Below are 18,104 nucleotides of genomic sequence, written 5' to 3'. Positions count from 1 at the left end.
TTCGTAAACGACTTTCTAACTTTCCATCGGACCCGTCTTCGCTTCATTGCCGATGAGCTCTCTCACTTGCGCATTCCGTGTTTGGTTCCATGTGGCCGTCCATCTCGGCCGTGCAGCTGTGCCTGACGGGGCTCGCCGACCTCTCAATGGTGCCAGCGATCGCCGTGATCCAGCAAAACCGCCGGCACTTTGAGCTGTTTGTGGCGTCCATGCACATCGTGGTGTCGCTCGCGCACAACATCAGCCAGTCCTTCGACGTCCCGCTCTTCCTGTCCGTCGACGACTGGCACAACATGTCGGACGTGCTATGGATTGCGTACTTCCTTCTCCTCTGCATCCATGTACTTGGACTCAAAGACATCCAACACACCATGATCTTGCGCTACGTCGCGTTCTCGTGTGCGTGGATGGCCAAAACCAAGGACACGTGGACCTCAAACAAGTACTCGGCGGTGCTTGTGGGAGTTGCCATCGCGCTTGTCATCCTTGTGCGCCTCCTATTTCGCGCGGCACTTTTGCCCATTAACTTGAAACTCGCAGGGTACGCAGCCGGTGCGGGTGCCGTCTCAATGGCTCTGTTTGCTTCCCCACGAGTTGTCCACATTGGCGAAGTTCCGTTCTTTACCGTCGTCGTACCTACCTTCCACCTGGCCTTGGGCGCCATGTTCTACTTTGGGTGGAAGTGCGTTGCCGCAGTTGCCCCCGCCAAGATCTGGGACGACAGCTTGACTGTCCACTTCATATGAGTAATTCAAAAACCTTTCGACTCCATTGCGACACTTCATGAAAGGGACATGATGCCAAACATGGTGAACCATGGAGTTCAACGTGTTTGGGTCCAACATGAAGCACAAAGAGTGACACGGAATAAATAGAGTCAAGATTTGGGGCTTATAAATACTAAAGCCATGCACTTAGTGCACAGCCACCGGCGAGGGCCTTGCCTCGATGTCGACTTTGGTCAGGTTGGCGTTGGAGTCCTGAAGATGTTGGACACTTGTCACGTCGACGTTTGGGCACAAGAGCACGGTGAGTTGCTCGAGTGCTTGGAAGTTGCCCAGCGCATTGAGGTCCAGTGCAAGTCGCGTACAGCCAGTCAAGTCCAACGACGTCAGTCCTTTCGGCATTGCTTCAAATACGTCGCGAGTCAAGTTCGAGTGGCCCTTCAGCGACAGTTCTTTCAGCATCGGCGCCGATCGCAAGAGAGGCTCAAGGCCCTCGTTGGACAATGGCGAGCGCGACCCAAACGGATTGCTGCACGACAGATCCAGATATTCCAAGGACAACGATCGAGTGGAGCCGAATGCAGTAGTGAGGTGCAAGTTGACGTCTTTGACAAAACGACCGCTGCCACCCAAGGTGAGAGTTTGCAATTGTGGGCAACACGATGTAGCACTCGTCAGCACATCCACAGGACTGATGTGAGGGCACCCCTTGAGGTTCAGCACAGTGAGCTTGGGGGCTTCCTGAACGAGAGTAACAATGTCGGCAGTCGTTAACTGACGGCAACGGCTGAGCGACAAGACACGGAGTTGGGCTGCACAGTTTTTCAAAGCCGATGTGTTGGCAATGTACGCGCAATTGTCAGCGTAGACTTCAACAAGCGAGGACGAGTTCAACTCGGCAAAAGCAGTCAAAGCCACGTGGGAAAAGTGCTTACTACCAGCCACATTCAGGACTTCGAGATGTTTTGTGTGGCACGCAAAGTGAATCCATGCTTCTTCCGACGCTGTCGACTTAATGCAAGTCAGTCTGCGGATGTGTTTCGCAAATGGAACCAGTTGCTTCAGCATCGTCGACGTCGCTTCTGTCAGTGTAACATGCGTCCAATAAGTGGACGCAGCATGGAGACCATCGCGAAGAGTGTTTGACGTGCGGGCCATTGAGAGGGCGTCGTCAAGGGGTAGAAATAACAACATAGCATTGAGCATCTCTTCCTGGAGGGCCGGCAGAGGTGATGACGAGCGCGTCGCAGTCATCGCGTCCATGTGGAAGTTGTTCAATGATTTGGCGTCATGGCTTCACCGTTGTGTCGTTCCGAACGATTCCGAATGTCGCCGCCGAGAGTATTGTACGGATAAATACGAACTCCAACGAATTCAAATTGGTTCCAATACAATTCCGCAAACCCATCGATTCGATACATTTTAATCACCAATTTCATTCTAGTATTCGATTGTTGACGTTTCCGGATGTGATGAGTAAATCTCAGGTGAAACTTTCCCGGTAATTTGATTGGCCAACGGGAATGACTCGATGCTATACTTATTTCTGATTGGTGAATCAAACTGCCCAATTAAACGCAAGCATTGTGTCGACACACCTAGATGCACACTAGCCAATCACGTCGTGGCAGAATCAACACGTTCGGCCTGTCATGGCGCAGTCCCTTCGTCGCATCAGTCTCAAGATCGTGTGAATTGCCCCCACGAAACCCTTCTATCTCCAGCGAGGCAAACGAGCTTCATGGTAAGAAGTTCTATGACTGAAGTTGTGTCACTCGCGGCTTTGATCGAGATTGATGCGACATGGAATCGCACAAATGGGCACCTAGACAATCTAGACCAAGACCTGTTGCGGGCTATCTGTCCTGTTTGATCGATCGTGCTGGCAGAGGTTGTAGTAGCACGTATTAGAGGCCTACGTCCTTTCTACACTTGTTGGCCTTGGTCCACTTTAATGAGCGGGTCGAGTGTTCACGCCATACAAGATTCTGGCGTTTCAGAGGCTTGGGTGTCATCGGAGGCTTGCAAATATTTTGACGGGACTAAAACCAGCAAGAAACGAAATATTTCTCCATCTCTGGATATTTGGAATGTTGGACCCTACAGCCTCGGCAAGGTAGGGTTAACAGAAAATATGGTCAAACGGGTAATTATATGCAACTACCTTTCTTCTACCTGTTACTTTACCTTACCCGACGCGCAGGTGTCTATACTTACCCTTACCTAACCGTCCATTTTACCTAACCGTCCATTTAGGTAAAAGGTAATCGGAAAAACCATGGACTCCTTCCTACCTTTACCAACACCATTGTACAGTACGTATCTCAACCATACACCATGTACATCAAGAGAAAACATGACAGTTTATTACATCTCGAGTTCGGCCTCAACCAACGCGTCCGAAAACGTTCGTTCAGTATCTTAACAACGACGTCATCGATGAGCTCTTCGTTCCAACGTTACATTTCCTCCTGGAGGTGCTGCAGCTCGTCTGAATCAAGGACTTGGTCATCGTCAACGCTGGACTTCGCCACGTTCTCACGTGTGACAGGCCCTTTGACGATGCAACAGTTCATCTAAAGCGAAGACACATTGTCATTATAATCTACGGTGCCGATAGCGACAGACGAGTGCTTGTGAACTCGCGACATGCGGCTAGTAAGTCCTTACCAGGTACAGTGATGCCCCCATTTTTGCACGGCCTGATTCTCATAAAATATAAAAGGTGTTGTATTCAAAAGGATCGCACGCATATCAATTTTTCAAGTTACTCATCTTACTCATCACACTGCAAGAAGTCCACTGGCATGGCGGAGCTCACACGAAGGCCACCTAGAGCTGCCATCAACGATCTTTGAGGTAAGATTCCTGTGTGAGCCCAGCAGTTCCTGATAGTGGATGCAGAAACCGCATTCCATGCCTCTGTAGCCCAACGCATCGCCTGAAGCACGTCGCAAGCTTACGGGTTCTTTCGTTATTGTTCTATCACAGCCCCACCAACGGTAATGCTGTCCACAATTTCAATTGCACGACTCAATTGACGTTGCTTGTAGTACACCTTGAAAGTTGAAATTATCCCGGTTTCCATAGTTTGCAGAGCTGAAGTGGTGTCGGGAGGCAGCATAACGACATGGGCATTGCAGACGTCCGCCCGAACAATCTGATGGGATGACGTATTGTCCGGGAGTAATATTATCGTCCAGTTTTGTCTCTTCATGCTTTCATTGAGTTCCATGATCCATTCGGAAAAGCAAGCAATTGCCATCCATGCCTTACGATTGCTCCGGTAGTACAAACTCAATTCAGTGGCGGTAAGAGTTGCAAAGCATCTTGGCCGTTCTGACTTTCCAGTGAAAAATGGAGGGAGCTTGTGAGACCCGTCAGCGTTTGCAGCAAGGGCAACCGAAATGCGGCTCTTGTCCTTCTTGAGGCCATATAACGGCTTGCATGATATCGAGGTTTTTGGCTGGGCTTTGTAGAAGATGCCAGTTCCGTCCTTGTTATAGACGTCTCTGACTGCATAAAATCCCGTCTCTAACAAGAGGCTTTCCTGACCAGTTTTGACTACTTTGGGCTCAACCGAAGCGCTCTAGTCATGGAGGCGATGAACTCTGAAGTTGTGTCGCCTTTGAAACTTGAAGAGCCCTCCTTAGGAAGCGCGAAACTAGCTTATGCCAGTTGAGCTGCGAGGCGAGGGGCTTTTTGTTTTTAGGGTGGGTCCAGTAATGCACACATTATTGGCATTTGCTGCGTCCACCCAAGTGGCCAATTTACTGTCGAGCTCGGGAAATATTGGGGGCTTTAGATTGGATCGGCGGTGCATGGCCTTGTTTGCGATGTTGTACGACTTCATCTCTCTGGTGTCCTTTCACTATACGCCCAACAGTGCTTTCTTGGATCAAACATCCAAATTTCTTGCTTGCCCAGATCGCTAATCGGGGACATGTTACTGACCCTTTAGCCTGGCTTTCGAAGAAAGCTCGAAATGTATCTTTTTGTTGCAAGGTGGGCCTTTTCCCACCCAATGGCATCACGGCTGTTTTGGAACCAATTTTGAAATTCAAATCCCACCTCTTAGAACTTCATATGTGACTTGCATCATTTCATAGAGTGTATCGGATATGGACGCGTGCAAAATTGGGGGTTTTAGACCTCTAGTTCTGTCACAATATTCCTTGTCAGAACGTGCTCAGTGAGTAAAATTGAAGTAAATGACGAGAACGCCTTGGACTAATCAATCAATCGAATATTACGTCAGTGACATTCGAAATAACGTTGGCGACATTTGAATTCATTTTCTACTTGGTCTTTTTTGACCATGTGTTTTTCACCGGGTTCAAAAGCACCAAATAACGGCTTGGCACGTGGCTCAACGGTTAGAGCGACGGCATCAAAGCGATAGAGGAAGGGGCCCAGGGTTCGATCCCCGGGCAGTGCTGAGTATTTTTTCAGTATTCAATTATTATCACAGATATACACCAAAAATGCAGAAAAAGTTGTAGAATCCGAATCTAAACGCCATTCGACCATCGCCGGTCAATAATAGGACTGACAGTTTCCAAACGTCTTACCCCATATTGAGCTTGATTCCGACTGTGCTTTCTGGACATTTCAATAGACATGCTGCTGTATCTTGCGAGGACACCTTGGTAGTAAATTCCGTCTGCACCGCGCAAGGGCATCCAGGCAACGTGAGCATTTGTAAGTGCACAGCAAAGTCGAGCAACACGATCGAATCTCGACTCATTCCACTTGTACGTAGACGACATGATCTTCCACAGATTGCACATCCGGCCAAAGTAGTTTTCAACGAGAACACGGTCAGGGGACACCTTGGAGTTGCGATCCAGCTCACGAGCAGTAAGAACACCTCTTTGAGGTCTGCGCTTTGGTTGAATCGATCGGAACTCATGCTGGATTCCTTGGTAGCCCATGTCGACGAGTACGCTCCACGAAGAAGGCCAGCGCTCGATCCCTTCACCGCGGTCAGGTAGGTCCATCTCGTCAGCTGTCTTGCAAAGCATGGCAGTGTGTGTGTCCTTTCTTGACAAGAATATCGTGATGTCTGACACAGAACCAGGTACATGCTTGGACAAGTCGACAGCCACACCAGGATACGCCACAGAGCATTCAAGCCATAAAGCTTGTGCTTGCCGGAGTAATAGTGTTTGGCTTCATCAAATCGTCCAGTAGGGCGGTAAGAGGGCTGGAACTTGACGTCGGTACAGTACAGCTCTGATGGGAAGTTGGAAAAGGTGCGGTCGCGTTCAATCAGTTGCGTCATGGTAACTGGTTGGACGTAGTGGCCGTACAAGACGGGCCCAACGTGGTCAATCATGCGGTGAATCATCTTCTCGAATGTAGGCGCTTTCATCTTGAAGTCGAGAGCATGCTTATCCCAAGGATTGTGGTGTTTGAGCACCACCAATGTCATGTAGAAGGCGTCTTTAGCAGGCGTGGGCGACTTTCGACCGCGACCCAGCGTCCAAGATGGAACTACTGTTGATTCAACGATTGCCCAGATCGATTCGAACTCCGCAAACGTCAAGTTTATCATCGTTGTTAACGAGGCATTTCCGCCTTGCGCAAAGAAGCTGTCCAAGATCGTAGTTGGAGAATCATTGGCGTCCTCAACCTGTTGAGAATGGTCGTGGTAAAGTTGACTCATCTCATCGAGTTTGAGGTGCTCATTGTCGAGTTCTTATTGAAGGCGGATGACGACGGAGTTTGGGTCCATTTTTCGCGTTGTGGAAGATTGAAATTTGATGTTAGGACTCTGAAATGTCTGTTGGGAGTGTAGAAGCATCACACAAAATTCAGTTGCGTAGATTCGTGTCAATGAAGTGGTAAAATCCACAAAATTGAACCATATTGTATTTCACAACGGTAATTGTTCCGCGACCATGTCACACATCGTGTACACATCAGTTGTTCAAACTTAACTGAAGTCTATAAGTTAATACCCAATGACAAATTTTTATACCATTGACTGAATTAAATAGAATTTAAAGACACGTCTTTAGGTTATTGTCGGGGCCAATTAGGATCGCGCACGGGCAATACGGATTGTAATATAAATATGATAGAATACGAATATCAAGATACTAAGATAAGTGGCGTGTAGGCTGTGAGAGCAGCAGAATTTAGCACACTTCAGGAGACATTTAGCATTAGTGTGCGACGAGTTATGAAGAAAAAACACCAGCTCTCACCAGCCGAAAAGTACTTGGTTGTAAAATGCCATGAATACTACTTTATTATGAAGCTTCCATTGGCAGTGATTAAAACGTTGTTCAACCTAATGCGTTTTTATATAAAACCTTCCATATTACCTATACTTCACCTTAGCCTGGTTAGTTTTGTCCAATCAATTGTCCTAAAAATAACCCTATTCTCCAACTGGAGATGTTTTTCAATTGCCGTTTTTGCACGGTGTATTAATATTCTTTACCATTCTGAAAGCGACTTGTTGGCGATTTATCCGCATCAGAAAAAATTGTTTGACGTTTTTTATATCATCGTTTCGTCGAAATTGGACATCTCCTTGAAGAGTTATGAGGTCTGAAATGTTTGCCGATCCCAATCGGCCTTGACAATAGCAAATTATTTTCCTGTAATACTGCCGGGAAATTGGGCATTGGGTTTAAAGGTAACAGACGGGTAATCAAGAGACCTTGACCTTTACCTCCCGTTTAACTTACACGCTGGGTACATCATTACCTTTCCTATGCCTTTTACCGAATTACCGGGTAAATCCCGAAATTTGCCCTCCCTTGCCGAGGTTTATGACACACTGCAGTTCTGACAGAGCATCACTTGCACACACTGTCGCCAGTTGAATACACCACGAAAATTCTGAATGTATGGTTTGGGCCCAAAAAATTGCCTGCATTGGCTTGAGTGTGACTTCGTCGTTTGTTAGCCGCAGCACCTCCGCGTGCCCAGACGAGCCTTCATCGCAAGTCAAGTTCCATCACGCCTTTCATATAACTATGAAACCGTTGGCTCGTTCGAATGTTCGGGCAACCTTTATCATGAATTCATCTATTTTGGTAAGAACGAAAATCTAAAATGAGGTCATGTTTGATATCTACTCCAAGATAAAATTGTCAATATTTAAGGGCCATTCTGGAATAAATGAAGAGATTGAATCAATAATTCACATCGGCCGCGTCAATATATGAGTGGTAAACCTCGGCGCGGCGATGCGGCGGCTTCGCGACCGACAACGGAAAGCGTCCTGCAAGAAGGAGACATTGTGTGGGCCAAGATTCCCGGCTTCCCTTTGTGGCCAGCCATCGTATTCTTTTCGACGCAGTCGCTGTATGACCATGGACTCCAAATTCCGCCCAAGACTACTGCATCCATCGATACTCCCATGGTTTGTTTCTTGGACAGCTTGCAGTATGGCTGCGTGACACGGACCAGCATCAAGCCATACTTATCGTACGACGTGAAACAAGCCTTTCAGACGGTGAAGAACAAGAAGACACTGAAGAAGGCTCTCGAAGTGGCCGTCGACCGAGCCGAACAAATCCTCTTTCAGGTATGCTCGGCTTCAGACGACAAGCCTACTCGAAAGTTCACTCCCTCAAATGTCTAGCACTCGCACATTCCGTGGTCCATGGCGGACTACGAAGGGATCACAGATCCCATTGCACGAGGGAAAACAACGACATCACGACAGGCGGCAATTGCAAGTGACGACGAGGACGTCGAGAGTGAGGAGGAGGAAAAGGAGGAGGTGTCGGACGAAGATTTCCACATCAAGAAGGAAGGAGGCAACCGCCGACCGAATCGCCGAAGCGTGAAGGTACCTCAGGACACCACACCACCAAGCAAACGAGCCAGAGTCGTTCGTGGCAGCACCAAAGAACATGTGACGCCAGTACGGCGCCCTCCTTCGGCGAGGCGAGGCAAAGTCCTGAGCGATAGTCCTCTGGAAGAGCCATCGCCGAATTCCACACGCGGTTCGGCCGGCCGTAAACTCGTGGTCGCAGAAGCAGACTGCCACGTCGACATCCCTGCAATGGATGTCGCGGAGAAACCGAGCCCAGTCCACTCCAACAAGGGGTCGAAGATGGATAAACCGAACCCAGTACACTCCAACAAGGGGTCGAAGATGGACATCGTCATGTCACACCCGACGGAGCATGCGATTGAAAATGATGACGAGGCGACGATACCAAGCCACCAGAACGAAAGTAGCACCGACGATGGTGGTGCCGTTGGTGAAGACTGCAATGATGCCAAACATGTCGACGACGACGACAGCGATGATAGCGAGGATGATGATGCTGCAGACGATGAAGAAGGTGGTCAGGGGCTGGGTGCGCTCACGGACGAGCAAATTGCGTTTTTGGAAGAGAAACTCCTCCGGGAAAAGGAAAAACGCGAGAAGAAGCGCGCCGCCAAACAAGGTACTGCACACAATCGCTCTTCGTTTCACTGATTCGTTTGATGCTTCCCACAGCAAAACGACAAGAGGCACAAAATGTCCCCCCCTCGACGCCGTCGACGGCCGAGACGTCAGAGCCCCGACCACTTCGGGACTCGCGCAAGCGTAAGCAGGAACAAGTGGCTGCTGCACCTGCACCGCCACTGACCCCGCGCGAGGCAGACGCAAAGCGGCGCGCAGCCCGCCTCAAGTCTGCTTTGGACTTGACAAAGCACAGTCTGAAGAAGCCCGACATCGAGGAGTGGATGAAAATGACAAAATCGGAACGAGATGCGTTCCATAACTTGAAGAAGCGATACCAACGTGCGTTGATATTGATCGAGGAAGAGCGCGAGGCCGTGGAGCAACGAGAGCGACGGCAAGTCGCCAAGCGACCTGTAAAAGCGGAGGTCGTCGACTTTGACGCTTGGATGAGCGAGAAATCAGCGTCGCAAGAAAATCCTTGCGAATACCCTTCGAGTCGGTCGATGTCGCCACGCGGGATGACAAAGCAGGAGCGTTCGAGTTCTCCTCCGCGTCCAAAGCGAGCCAAGCTGGCGGCCAAAAATCCGTCTCAGGAGCTTCCGCTCGTGGACCAGACGACGTCGAAGCCCTTTGGGAAACAAGCAGTCGGCCGGCCTTCTATTGTCAAGCCCCCCTTGCCTGTCGCAATTGGGCTGAAAGCTGAGCCCCCCATTCCTCGCAAGAAAAACTTCGTTCCGACAACTGCTGTGGGCCATCCAGGAGACATGGCGGTGGTAGCGCAGGAAGGAAGCGGTCTGTCGGCCAACGTCTTATCCAAAGGGCCCGATAAAAAGCAACCACCCAAACGTGCCCGGTCCGCGAATGCAGCTGTCGACAGCGACGACGACGTGATTGAAATGGTACAGTCTCTTTTACATGTACCATAACAACGCCTCATGGAGAGTATGGCAGTGGAAGCCCCTCCAGGAGAATGCTGACCGCCCGCCTCCGTCGTCCTTGCTTCGCCAGTGGAAGCGCAACCACGAGAAGAAACAGCGCCTACTTACCAGATATCGCGGCCCGGTAGGTGTTGGATTCAACTACTTTCGTGCAAAATCCAATGATCCTTTCACGCGGCGAACCAGGTCCAGCAATCCCCGCTGAGCTTTATCTGGCAACGCATCAACACGTCGTTTCGATGCCACACCGACTTTGTTTGGGATGATGCAGTTTTTAAAGACTCTGTGAATGGCGGGTCGGTAGCGTTTCTCGAGGCAGCGGCGGCAGCAGGCATCGACGGCGCGACCGGAGGACCCATGCGAGGCAAGCGCCAAGTGGTACGTCCATAGTGTAAATGTTTAACGTCTAGATGGTCATCCATGCGGTGTAGAAATCGGTGCAGCATTCGCAGATCCGACAAAACCTGATGACGAACAACCTGGACCCGCACACGATGGTCGAGTGCATTCAGTACGCGAATGACGGGAAGACCCAGGCAGAGAGCAAGACGCTCGTGCAGCCGTACAACGTCCGCGTCCATCCTGACGCAATGTTTGTGTGCGATTTGCACTCGCACCTGGCGATCTGTGAGATCATTGGGTTTTTGGGCGGACGGTATGACGAAGCGACCAAGACAGTCTTTATCCACGCGGCATTTCCATGCCGTTCGCTGTCGATTGCCGGGGACGATGGCGCAACGGACGTCGAGATGGACCCCGAGAGCGAACTGGAGCTCCGCGAGCTGATTCGAAAGTCCCATCTCGACGTGGTGGGGTGGTACCATTCGCACCCAGCTTTTGCGCCGGATCCGAGTGTTCGCGACATTGAGAACCAGGCGAGCTACCAGTCCCTGTTTGCCGCGGACAAGGCGGTGGACGTGTTGTCGACGCCGATCCCGTTTATCGGGCTCATCGTCGGCACATACGACCCCAAGCGCACCATCCCCGCCGGCCTCTTTCGGTTCTTCCACGTCCGCGGTGAAAAGGTGCTGTGCCCTTCTGTGATCGTCTTGACAACGAGTATGTAGAGCGGCACGGGACAGCGCGGCCCGATTGTGTTTTTGCCTTACGAGTTGCAAGCGAACACCCGGCAGTACCATGTCAAAGCCACACTCGACGACGTTTCTTGTGATGCTGCGAAATCGTTGCCAGCACTACACAGCCCTAACTCTTCGACGGCAGACAAAGTGAAAGACGACGCCTTCGACACGACGAAGGAAGAGCCGTCGAGCAGCACAGTTCCTGACAACGCTGCGGGGGATGTATTGAAGTGCGCGGTGAAAGCAGAATCGAAAGACGACGAGGTGCATGGAGCAATTCGTGCGGTCGATGCCGCCGCGTCAACACAGATTGCCCCAGACGAAAGTGATGCGTTTGTCACGTGGACGGTGGACGAACAAAAGCAATTTGAAGTCGCGTTCCTTCGCGGCGAATCCGCAGACACGATGGTGATTCCGACCAAATCCCCAGACGAAATTGCCGATTTCTTTGAGGAGTACACGCGCGGTACCAGTCGAGAGGGCGGCGAAGTCCATGGCCGCGTCCTGTCGTTCGAGCCCCACCTACGTCTCGCCATCCACCTCCCTCACCAAGTTGTACGTACCCCTGACCCCAGCACGCATATGACGGTGAACTTGGCAACAGCATGCAGCGGATGCGAGTCGCGACCGCCTGCGAACCAAGTACGGCCGCGGCATCTTGGACTGCGTCGAGCAGGTGCTCCAGCTTATCGATTATTACCGCACATTCAACCGCCGCGTCAACCTCAAGGACTCGTGGTATAAAAAGGTATCGTCCGGACCGACGGGTGGCGCTTATATGTCGACTAGATGAATAAGTTGGACAAGATTCGGCAATCGTTGCGGGAATACGCCAAGGACGTGGACGTGCCCGAGGGGATGCAGCAAGCGTTCGTCGAGGTAACATTGGATGGATGCGGGCGCGTGTACTCATCGGAGAATGCCCAGGACATTGTGCAGTACTTGGATTTGTCCTGGAGTTAGTAAACTCGGTGCTAATTTATCCGATCGTGTTGTGCGAACTTCTTGGACGGTGTCACTACTTTAGGTTCTTGAGCGTCGCGGTGTTTGTCGACGGTCGGCTGGACAAGCGGCCGCGCACAAACCCACCGAGGCCACGGGCCTCCGCTTGCCGCTTTCGTTCATCTAACGCATGCACCTTGGCGTTGTACTTGGCCGGTACATCGCGGATGACGCCGTCAGCGTCGCGAAAATCGGCGAGCACTTTGGTCACGTCCTGTACTTTTCCTTCGGCCATCGCGACGAGGAACGGGATCAAGTCTTTGAGCTGACGGTCCGTTCGGTCTTGGCCATCCGTGTACGGTGGGACGTAGATGGCGTTTTCAGGCTACCGCCGTCGATGATGCTTTTGCGCAGACATGCACAAATGTACCTGCAATTGGAAGTTTTCGGGATTCGAGTCGATGAGGATGATGCGCTTGATATCGCGGTTCATGGGCGCCAAATCCTACGCCGCACGCATCAACAGGACGCAACTGGCCGGGACTCCATTGGCAATACCTTGACATGGACGTTGTTGACGAAGTGCGTCGCATCACGGAATAGGTAGTGGAAGGCACAGCCCTAGGAATCATGCACCACGCTAGGACAGCAAGACGACATGGTGGCAAACCTTATGATTCAATTTCGCCAGCACTTCTTCCACAAGACCTTGCGATTCGCTGGAAAACAACACGATTTCGTAGTGCTACACATATTCAAAGATCATCCACGCACGGCGCATAATTTCATCAAATCCACGAACATACTCGAGAAAGAGTCTCCATGAACTCATCTACGTGAGGTCGCTTGGCGTGTCGCCAGCCATACTTGCGCTATGGACGCACGATGAGTATCCTGTGACGATGTGATTGCAACACGTACATCCCATTCCGAATGAAGCAACACATCTTCGACGGCGAGCACGAGCGTCGGCAAGGGCGGAAAACCTTCTGGGATGCCATAACCGGGCATTGGCCAGTCGGGAAGAAGCTTGTCTCGGGAGGGTTCCGTGAAAGGGCGGCAGATTTCCTTGATCTGCGCCAAAATCCAGTCGTACACATTTCCCAGAAATGTGCTGTGCACGGCATCGCGAACGGGGGCACGGACAGACTCCTTCAGGTAAAAGTTCCACCCTGCAATGCTCGCACCTGTAGTGAGCAGGAAGAGGCGCAATGCAATTCTGGACGCGGACGTGCGGCTGGTCTTGACCGTCGACCCTTCGTTTGCCGCCTCAGCTTGTTGCCGCAATTTGCGGCGCATATCACGCGGGATCTCTTTCAGCTCGCGCAAGACGAGCTTTGGGGTGTCTCCAACTACATTCGACTCTGCTACGGAGAACATTCGCTTGAGCACGACACCGCGCGGTCGGGCGATCACGACAAGAGCGCGGGACAACATGGTTGATACTGAACAATCAATGGTGAAATTTGGCTGACCAACGGTCCCAGTGAACCGGTCTAGCCACGAAATGAACCGGCGATGTAGAACCTACAAACTTGAAGTTAAACATTAAAACGCGTGCCGAATAGCTTTGAGAAAAACGCCTAACAATTTTAGATATCGGGATTTCTATGACAAAGCCACTAAAAAGCGCAGTATTACTACTAGTATATCTTGAAGTTGTGGAGAAGCACAGAAATGGATTTGAAAAAAGCGCGCGCTATGGCGCTTCCGACGACGACACCGCGGCGCTGTGCGGCGAAAGGTAATGCTCCATGCAAGATGTGTCTCATTGGGCATGTAGCGCAAGTCGTTCTCGTGAAGATGGGCCCAAGTGCTGAGAAAGTTATCTCCTTCCTATCGTCGTGTGGTCCATTCAATTGCCAACAAGTCAACGAATGCCCCGTCGACTTGATGTTCTGTGCCCAAGCACAGAACTTCCCTGCTATTCCATTCATATTCGTGCACTCCACAACGTGTGATGTTGTTGTCGACACGAAGGAGCGAGCGCGGCATGCTATATCTTTGTTCCCTTTCGTCCACGTTATCATTCTATTTCCCACCGCCCTTCCCTTGAGAACGAATCGTGAGTTGCAGGCCCTTCACCTCGATCAAACTCTATCCGACAAGATGCAGATCGTTTCTGCTTCATCCATCGAAACCGCGGTGCACTTTATGCTCTCAGTTCGTTCGAAACGATCCTACTCGTCACAGCAACGCTCCAGGGACTTTTATGATCGCGTACTTTGGTATTACACCAAAGGTCACTGACATATGTGTATGTATAGCTGTGGGCTCAAGTTGAGTCGAAGACGCACGCTATTCAAATCCTGCAGATCAACCTGCCTTTTCTCCACGAAGACGAGTGCGAAATGCTGCTCGATGTGTTTGGTACACAATGTTGCAACGTCTCCACAAACCTCATCATTGGCAGGGTCAATCGCAGAGGTGTCCCGTGTGTCCGAGCAAGAGTTTCTCGACCACACTGTCTTGGATGCCGACGTCATCAAGCTCATTGTCGAGTACTTTGAGCTTCCTTGCACCGCCGATCGACTTAAAACGGCACTGTAACTGTTAAGGACATTCGCAGTCCGTTAATGTGCTGTGTTCCCACCAGCAGGATGGGTATGTTCGTCGCGTCACACTATTACATTTGTTGACTCACCTTGTGGCGCAGGCGATAGAGACTCTAGCAGGCGGATCACAGGTGCCGATGTACAACGAATGAGCGAAGTGCGGCAGTGCCACGCCGACGTAGGAAGTCTCATCACAATGAATTCTGAGGCATCTTTAGGCCACAACCGCAAGTCCTCGCGATGTCGCGACCACAGTACGATCTCGTTAGTCGTGCATACGCTTCATAATTAATGTTGTTCCCACAGCAAGCCATGTGCCAGCGGCGCGTGAACCTTCGTGTCGTCCAAGACATGGTGCTGAAAAATCGCATTTTGCAAGAAAACGAGTCGAAGAAGGCCAGAAACCACGAAGTAATACTGTGGATTGCTGCTGAGATCACCACAATCGCTGCTTAGGTGTCTTTGCGTGCTCCACACACTGCCATTGAGCGCATCAAGGCAAAAAAACGACAGGAGCTCAAAGCATTGGTACGTAACTTCCCATCGCCCCTCTTGAGGTCCTCACAAGTATTCGAGCAGGACGACGGAGTCGAGGTGCTCATTTTGAACCAGCCGTCCTCTATCGAAGCAATGAATGTCGCTCGCATGCTCTCGCCGCGTTTCGCTGAAACAATCAACTACTCCCCGGACATCACCAAGAACTCTGCTGACGACGTGAGGGTCAAAACGTTGCTCCAGAGCGACCGAATCGGGTCTTACTACCGCTAACGTCCTCAACTCGATGGGTTTTAGAACTTATCGCGCAGGCTGTGCTTGGCAAACGCAAGCGAGTCGCCATATTTGGTGTGCTGCCGATGTATCCGGTGAAAGCTATTGGTGTTGTCTCGAGGATCGGCCGTCTTTTTGAAAAACTCCAAGTTGTTGCTGGTAGCAAACCGACCGTCCATGTAAGCGCGGTACTTGGCGGCGTCGGTCAGGTTGGGCTCAGACCACTTCTTGTGCAGAGTTTGGTACGTCGCCGCCTTGCTGTGGATGCCGGGAAACACTTGTCGCTCGTACTTGCGGAAGAGTTTCTTCGTCACTTTCAGCAAGTCGTCCTCGAGGTGCGTTCGTGCTGCTTTCAGCGCGTTCACTTGCTCGTCATCGTTGCAGGAAAGTGGGTCTTGACGAAATTCTCTCGCCTTTGTGTTGTTCTGTTGAGCTGGCGTTTCTTCAGTTGGATCTTGGGTATTTTTTCCCTTGCCACTTCGCTTTGTCGTGGCCCTTGTCGTGGCCAAACTGCAGCCAGACGCGTCCCCTGCGGTGCTAGACCGAGTTGCGATGCTGTAAGCGTCGTCTTCGCTCGGGGACAGCGGCCGCACGAGGGATGTGATCACCTTCTTGTCAGCCCCGACGAGTTTGCTCCTTCGCAGAACACGCTAGTGGACGAGAACGTCGACGAGAATGAGGACGGACATCAGTTGGTCAAGTGGGGCTACCGGCAAGGGCTTGTCTGGTATGAACACAACGCGGAGTTTATTGCGGGCTTCTTCGACGTCGCCCAACTTGGTGATGTCAGCTATGAGCGCTTCCCCCCGTCGAATCTAACGCAATGGGATTTGGCCGCGCATTGAAGGGATTGACGGACTTACACGTTGTGCTTGTTTGTGCTGCTTGTCTGTCGTGATGATGTGCTCCATTTCCTTGATCGTGTCTTGGGAGAATGTCTGCGGCTCAAGTCGCTTCATGAGATCCAAAGTCGAACACCCCTCTCCTCCATGGCGCGTGATGGACTCGAGAAAATCCGCGGCCGGGTCTGTGGCCATGCTGGTGCGAGGCAATGAGTTCGAGGCGTAGTCGAGACGCCAAGCTATTTTTACAGCATAAGATCGAGGAGAACCCAATCAAGAGATGGAATCCATTCGACCCCCCCCCTTCAACAGCCGCACAGCTCAACGGCAACAGAACGTGGCGCCTTCGTCTGTATGGCCATGACTGTGTGCATTCTTGCTTTGCCGACACGATGGCCACGCGTTCGCCAACCAAGCTGACTCTGGACAAAGCGATGCACCACCCCGCTTCTCCTGGCGGCAAAAGCCCCGTGAAGAAGGCCAAACACTGGGACTCACAGCCGGAAGGCGAAGGGTCGACGGAAAACCCTTGCAACTCGACGCAACTTCGCACGGAACTGCTCAACAAGGTGCTGGAGCTCCTGGACCAAGACGATTCGGTCGTGGACTTTGTGGCGTCTCTAGTGGACACGGTCTCGACGCTCCCCCTCCAGGATGCTAACATGCGCAGGGCCTTCCTCGCGCAGCTGCAGAACATGCCCAAGCCTGGGCGCACGAGTGGTCGGACGCAGTGTTTGAACCCCCAGTCGTGCCGTGCCTTCATCCTAGCGTGTGCGAATGAAATCGTCGACTTGGACGAGAACGATCCATCCTTTGACTACGCTGAGACGTGCGTCGACTCGGACGAGTTCAAGGACGTCGCGATTCGCCCGGTGTCACCACTCCAGTCCCGCGTCCACATCCACATCCCGACCGCCGACTATGCCGAGACGCTGTCGAGTCGCACGTCTGTTCCCGAGCCGCCCGCCGCCGCCGACGTCACGGCGCAGTTTCGCCGTGTTTTGCGTCAACACTTTGACTATGCATCGACGGTTCATTCGTCCATGTGCTCGAGCGAGTGCGAACGAGACGGATGCTTGCAAGTCGCGTTCTCGAAGCTGCACCAACATGCCCAAGAGTTGGCGAGAAAGCGCCAAATTTTTGACGAATTCAAGCGTCAAATGCCGATGGAGGTTCCGAGCCCCCCGAAGAAGCCATCGCCACGCCCCGAGACCGCGGTGGCGTCGAATCGTTCCATGCAGGACCTAGCAACCAAGTACCAAACGTTTGAAGCCCTCAAGTCGAACCGGAGCATGTCTCCAACCAACCTCAGTCGGAAGAAGCGTGCATTCTACAAGTTCAAGACGACGGAGCAGCCAAGGCGTTCCAAGGCCACAACTGCATCGCCCCACCACATTCAAGTGCAAAGTCAGCAGCCTCGACCAACGAACTCTGCCATGTCCGCTTTCGTCAAGGACTGCGCCATGAGTGCACTCCTTGTAGTCCTGGCGTGTATCGCATACGACGAGCTCAAGCTTTGGTAAGACTCGTCCCCTCTCATGTGTGTCGCTGCTGGCTGCTGGAGCGCTTTCACGATTCCATCCAAGTGATGCAAGTTTATCGGCAGATAGAGGGAGGGAGCGGGTTGAGAAGGGTACCGTTTGGTCACAGCCGAGACGGCACGTGGAGGACGCAAGCGTGGATGGATGCATCTTTCCAGTTTGGCGTACTGTGCACTGGTGGAAGCAGCGTCTCGACGCTGGCCGCAAGAGTTGTTGGCATGGCCGGCGCGAGCAATCCACTTGTCGTTCGCATAAACAACACCTGATAACAGCACCCAGCAGAGCCGAGTTG

General features: G+C 51.7%; 8 protein-coding genes across 8 annotated transcripts; 5 read left to right on the top strand and 3 right to left on the bottom strand.

The window, feature by feature from the left end:
- The first annotated feature begins 31 nt into the window (after nt 1-31).
- Nucleotides 32-771, top strand: H310_00543 (hypothetical protein). The gene has a single exon (XM_008863362.1). It carries the CDS (start codon nt 90-92, stop codon nt 744-746), a length of 657 nt encoding a protein of 218 aa, XP_008861584.1. The 5' UTR covers nt 32-89; the 3' UTR covers nt 747-771.
- H310_00542 (hypothetical protein) lies at nt 748-2,043 on the bottom strand. The gene has a single exon (XM_008863361.1). It carries the CDS (start codon nt 1,986-1,988, stop codon nt 915-917), a length of 1,074 nt encoding a protein of 357 aa, XP_008861583.1. The 5' UTR covers nt 1,989-2,043; the 3' UTR covers nt 748-914.
- A 5,845-nt stretch (nt 2,044-7,888) lies between these two features.
- H310_00541 (hypothetical protein) lies at nt 7,889-12,165 on the top strand. Its single transcript, XM_008863360.1, has 10 exons — nt 7,889-8,271; nt 8,329-9,145; nt 9,199-10,046; nt 10,099-10,209; nt 10,272-10,463; nt 10,517-11,110; nt 11,153-11,719; nt 11,769-11,912; nt 11,954-12,043; nt 12,092-12,165. The coding sequence occupies exons 1-10, from the start codon at nt 7,906-7,908 to the stop codon at nt 12,125-12,127; spliced, it is 3,765 nt and encodes a 1,254-aa protein (XP_008861582.1). The 5' UTR covers nt 7,889-7,905; the 3' UTR covers nt 12,128-12,165.
- On the bottom strand, nt 12,077-13,555 carry H310_00540 (hypothetical protein). Its single transcript, XM_008863359.1, has 6 exons — nt 13,028-13,555; nt 12,913-12,978; nt 12,777-12,851; nt 12,665-12,727; nt 12,537-12,611; nt 12,077-12,491 (listed from the first exon to the last, which is right to left on the bottom strand). Exons 1-6 carry the CDS (start codon nt 13,541-13,543, stop codon nt 12,183-12,185), a joined length of 1,104 nt encoding a protein of 367 aa, XP_008861581.1. The 5' UTR covers nt 13,544-13,555; the 3' UTR covers nt 12,077-12,182.
- Nucleotides 13,556-13,999: 444 nt separating this feature from the next.
- Nucleotides 14,000-14,840, top strand: H310_00539 (hypothetical protein; the record flags this gene model as incomplete). The annotated part of the gene is made up of 3 exons (XM_008863358.1): nt 14,000-14,476; nt 14,520-14,710; nt 14,763-14,840. One exon carries the CDS (start codon nt 14,000-14,002, stop codon nt 14,354-14,356), a length of 357 nt encoding a protein of 118 aa, XP_008861580.1. The 3' UTR covers nt 14,357-14,476; nt 14,520-14,710; nt 14,763-14,840.
- A 133-nt stretch (nt 14,841-14,973) lies between these two features.
- Nucleotides 14,974-15,429, top strand: H310_00538 (hypothetical protein; the record flags this gene model as incomplete). The annotated part of the gene is made up of 3 exons (XM_008863357.1): nt 14,974-15,072; nt 15,118-15,189; nt 15,241-15,429. 3 exons carry the CDS (start codon nt 14,974-14,976, stop codon nt 15,427-15,429), a joined length of 360 nt encoding a protein of 119 aa, XP_008861579.1.
- A 20-nt stretch (nt 15,430-15,449) lies between these two features.
- Nucleotides 15,450-16,466, bottom strand: H310_00537 (hypothetical protein; the record flags this gene model as incomplete). The annotated part of the gene is made up of 3 exons (XM_008863356.1): nt 15,450-16,079; nt 16,140-16,244; nt 16,293-16,466. The coding sequence occupies 3 exons, from the start codon at nt 16,464-16,466 to the stop codon at nt 15,450-15,452; spliced, it is 909 nt and encodes a 302-aa protein (XP_008861578.1).
- Nucleotides 16,467-16,584: 118 nt separating this feature from the next.
- On the top strand, nt 16,585-18,104 carry H310_00536 (hypothetical protein). Its single transcript, XM_008863355.1, has one exon. It carries the CDS (start codon nt 16,664-16,666, stop codon nt 17,792-17,794), a length of 1,131 nt encoding a protein of 376 aa, XP_008861577.1. The 5' UTR covers nt 16,585-16,663; the 3' UTR covers nt 17,795-18,104.

The sequence above is a fragment of the Aphanomyces invadans genome (genome assembly GCF_000520115.1).
Source record: "Aphanomyces invadans strain NJM9701 unplaced genomic scaffold supercont1.1, whole genome shotgun sequence".
NCBI classification, from domain to species: domain Eukaryota; phylum Oomycota; class Saprolegniomycetes; order Saprolegniales; family Verrucalvaceae; genus Aphanomyces; species Aphanomyces invadans.
The sequence above is the reverse complement of the archived record's forward strand: the minus strand, read 5'-3'. Positions and strand labels throughout refer to the sequence as shown.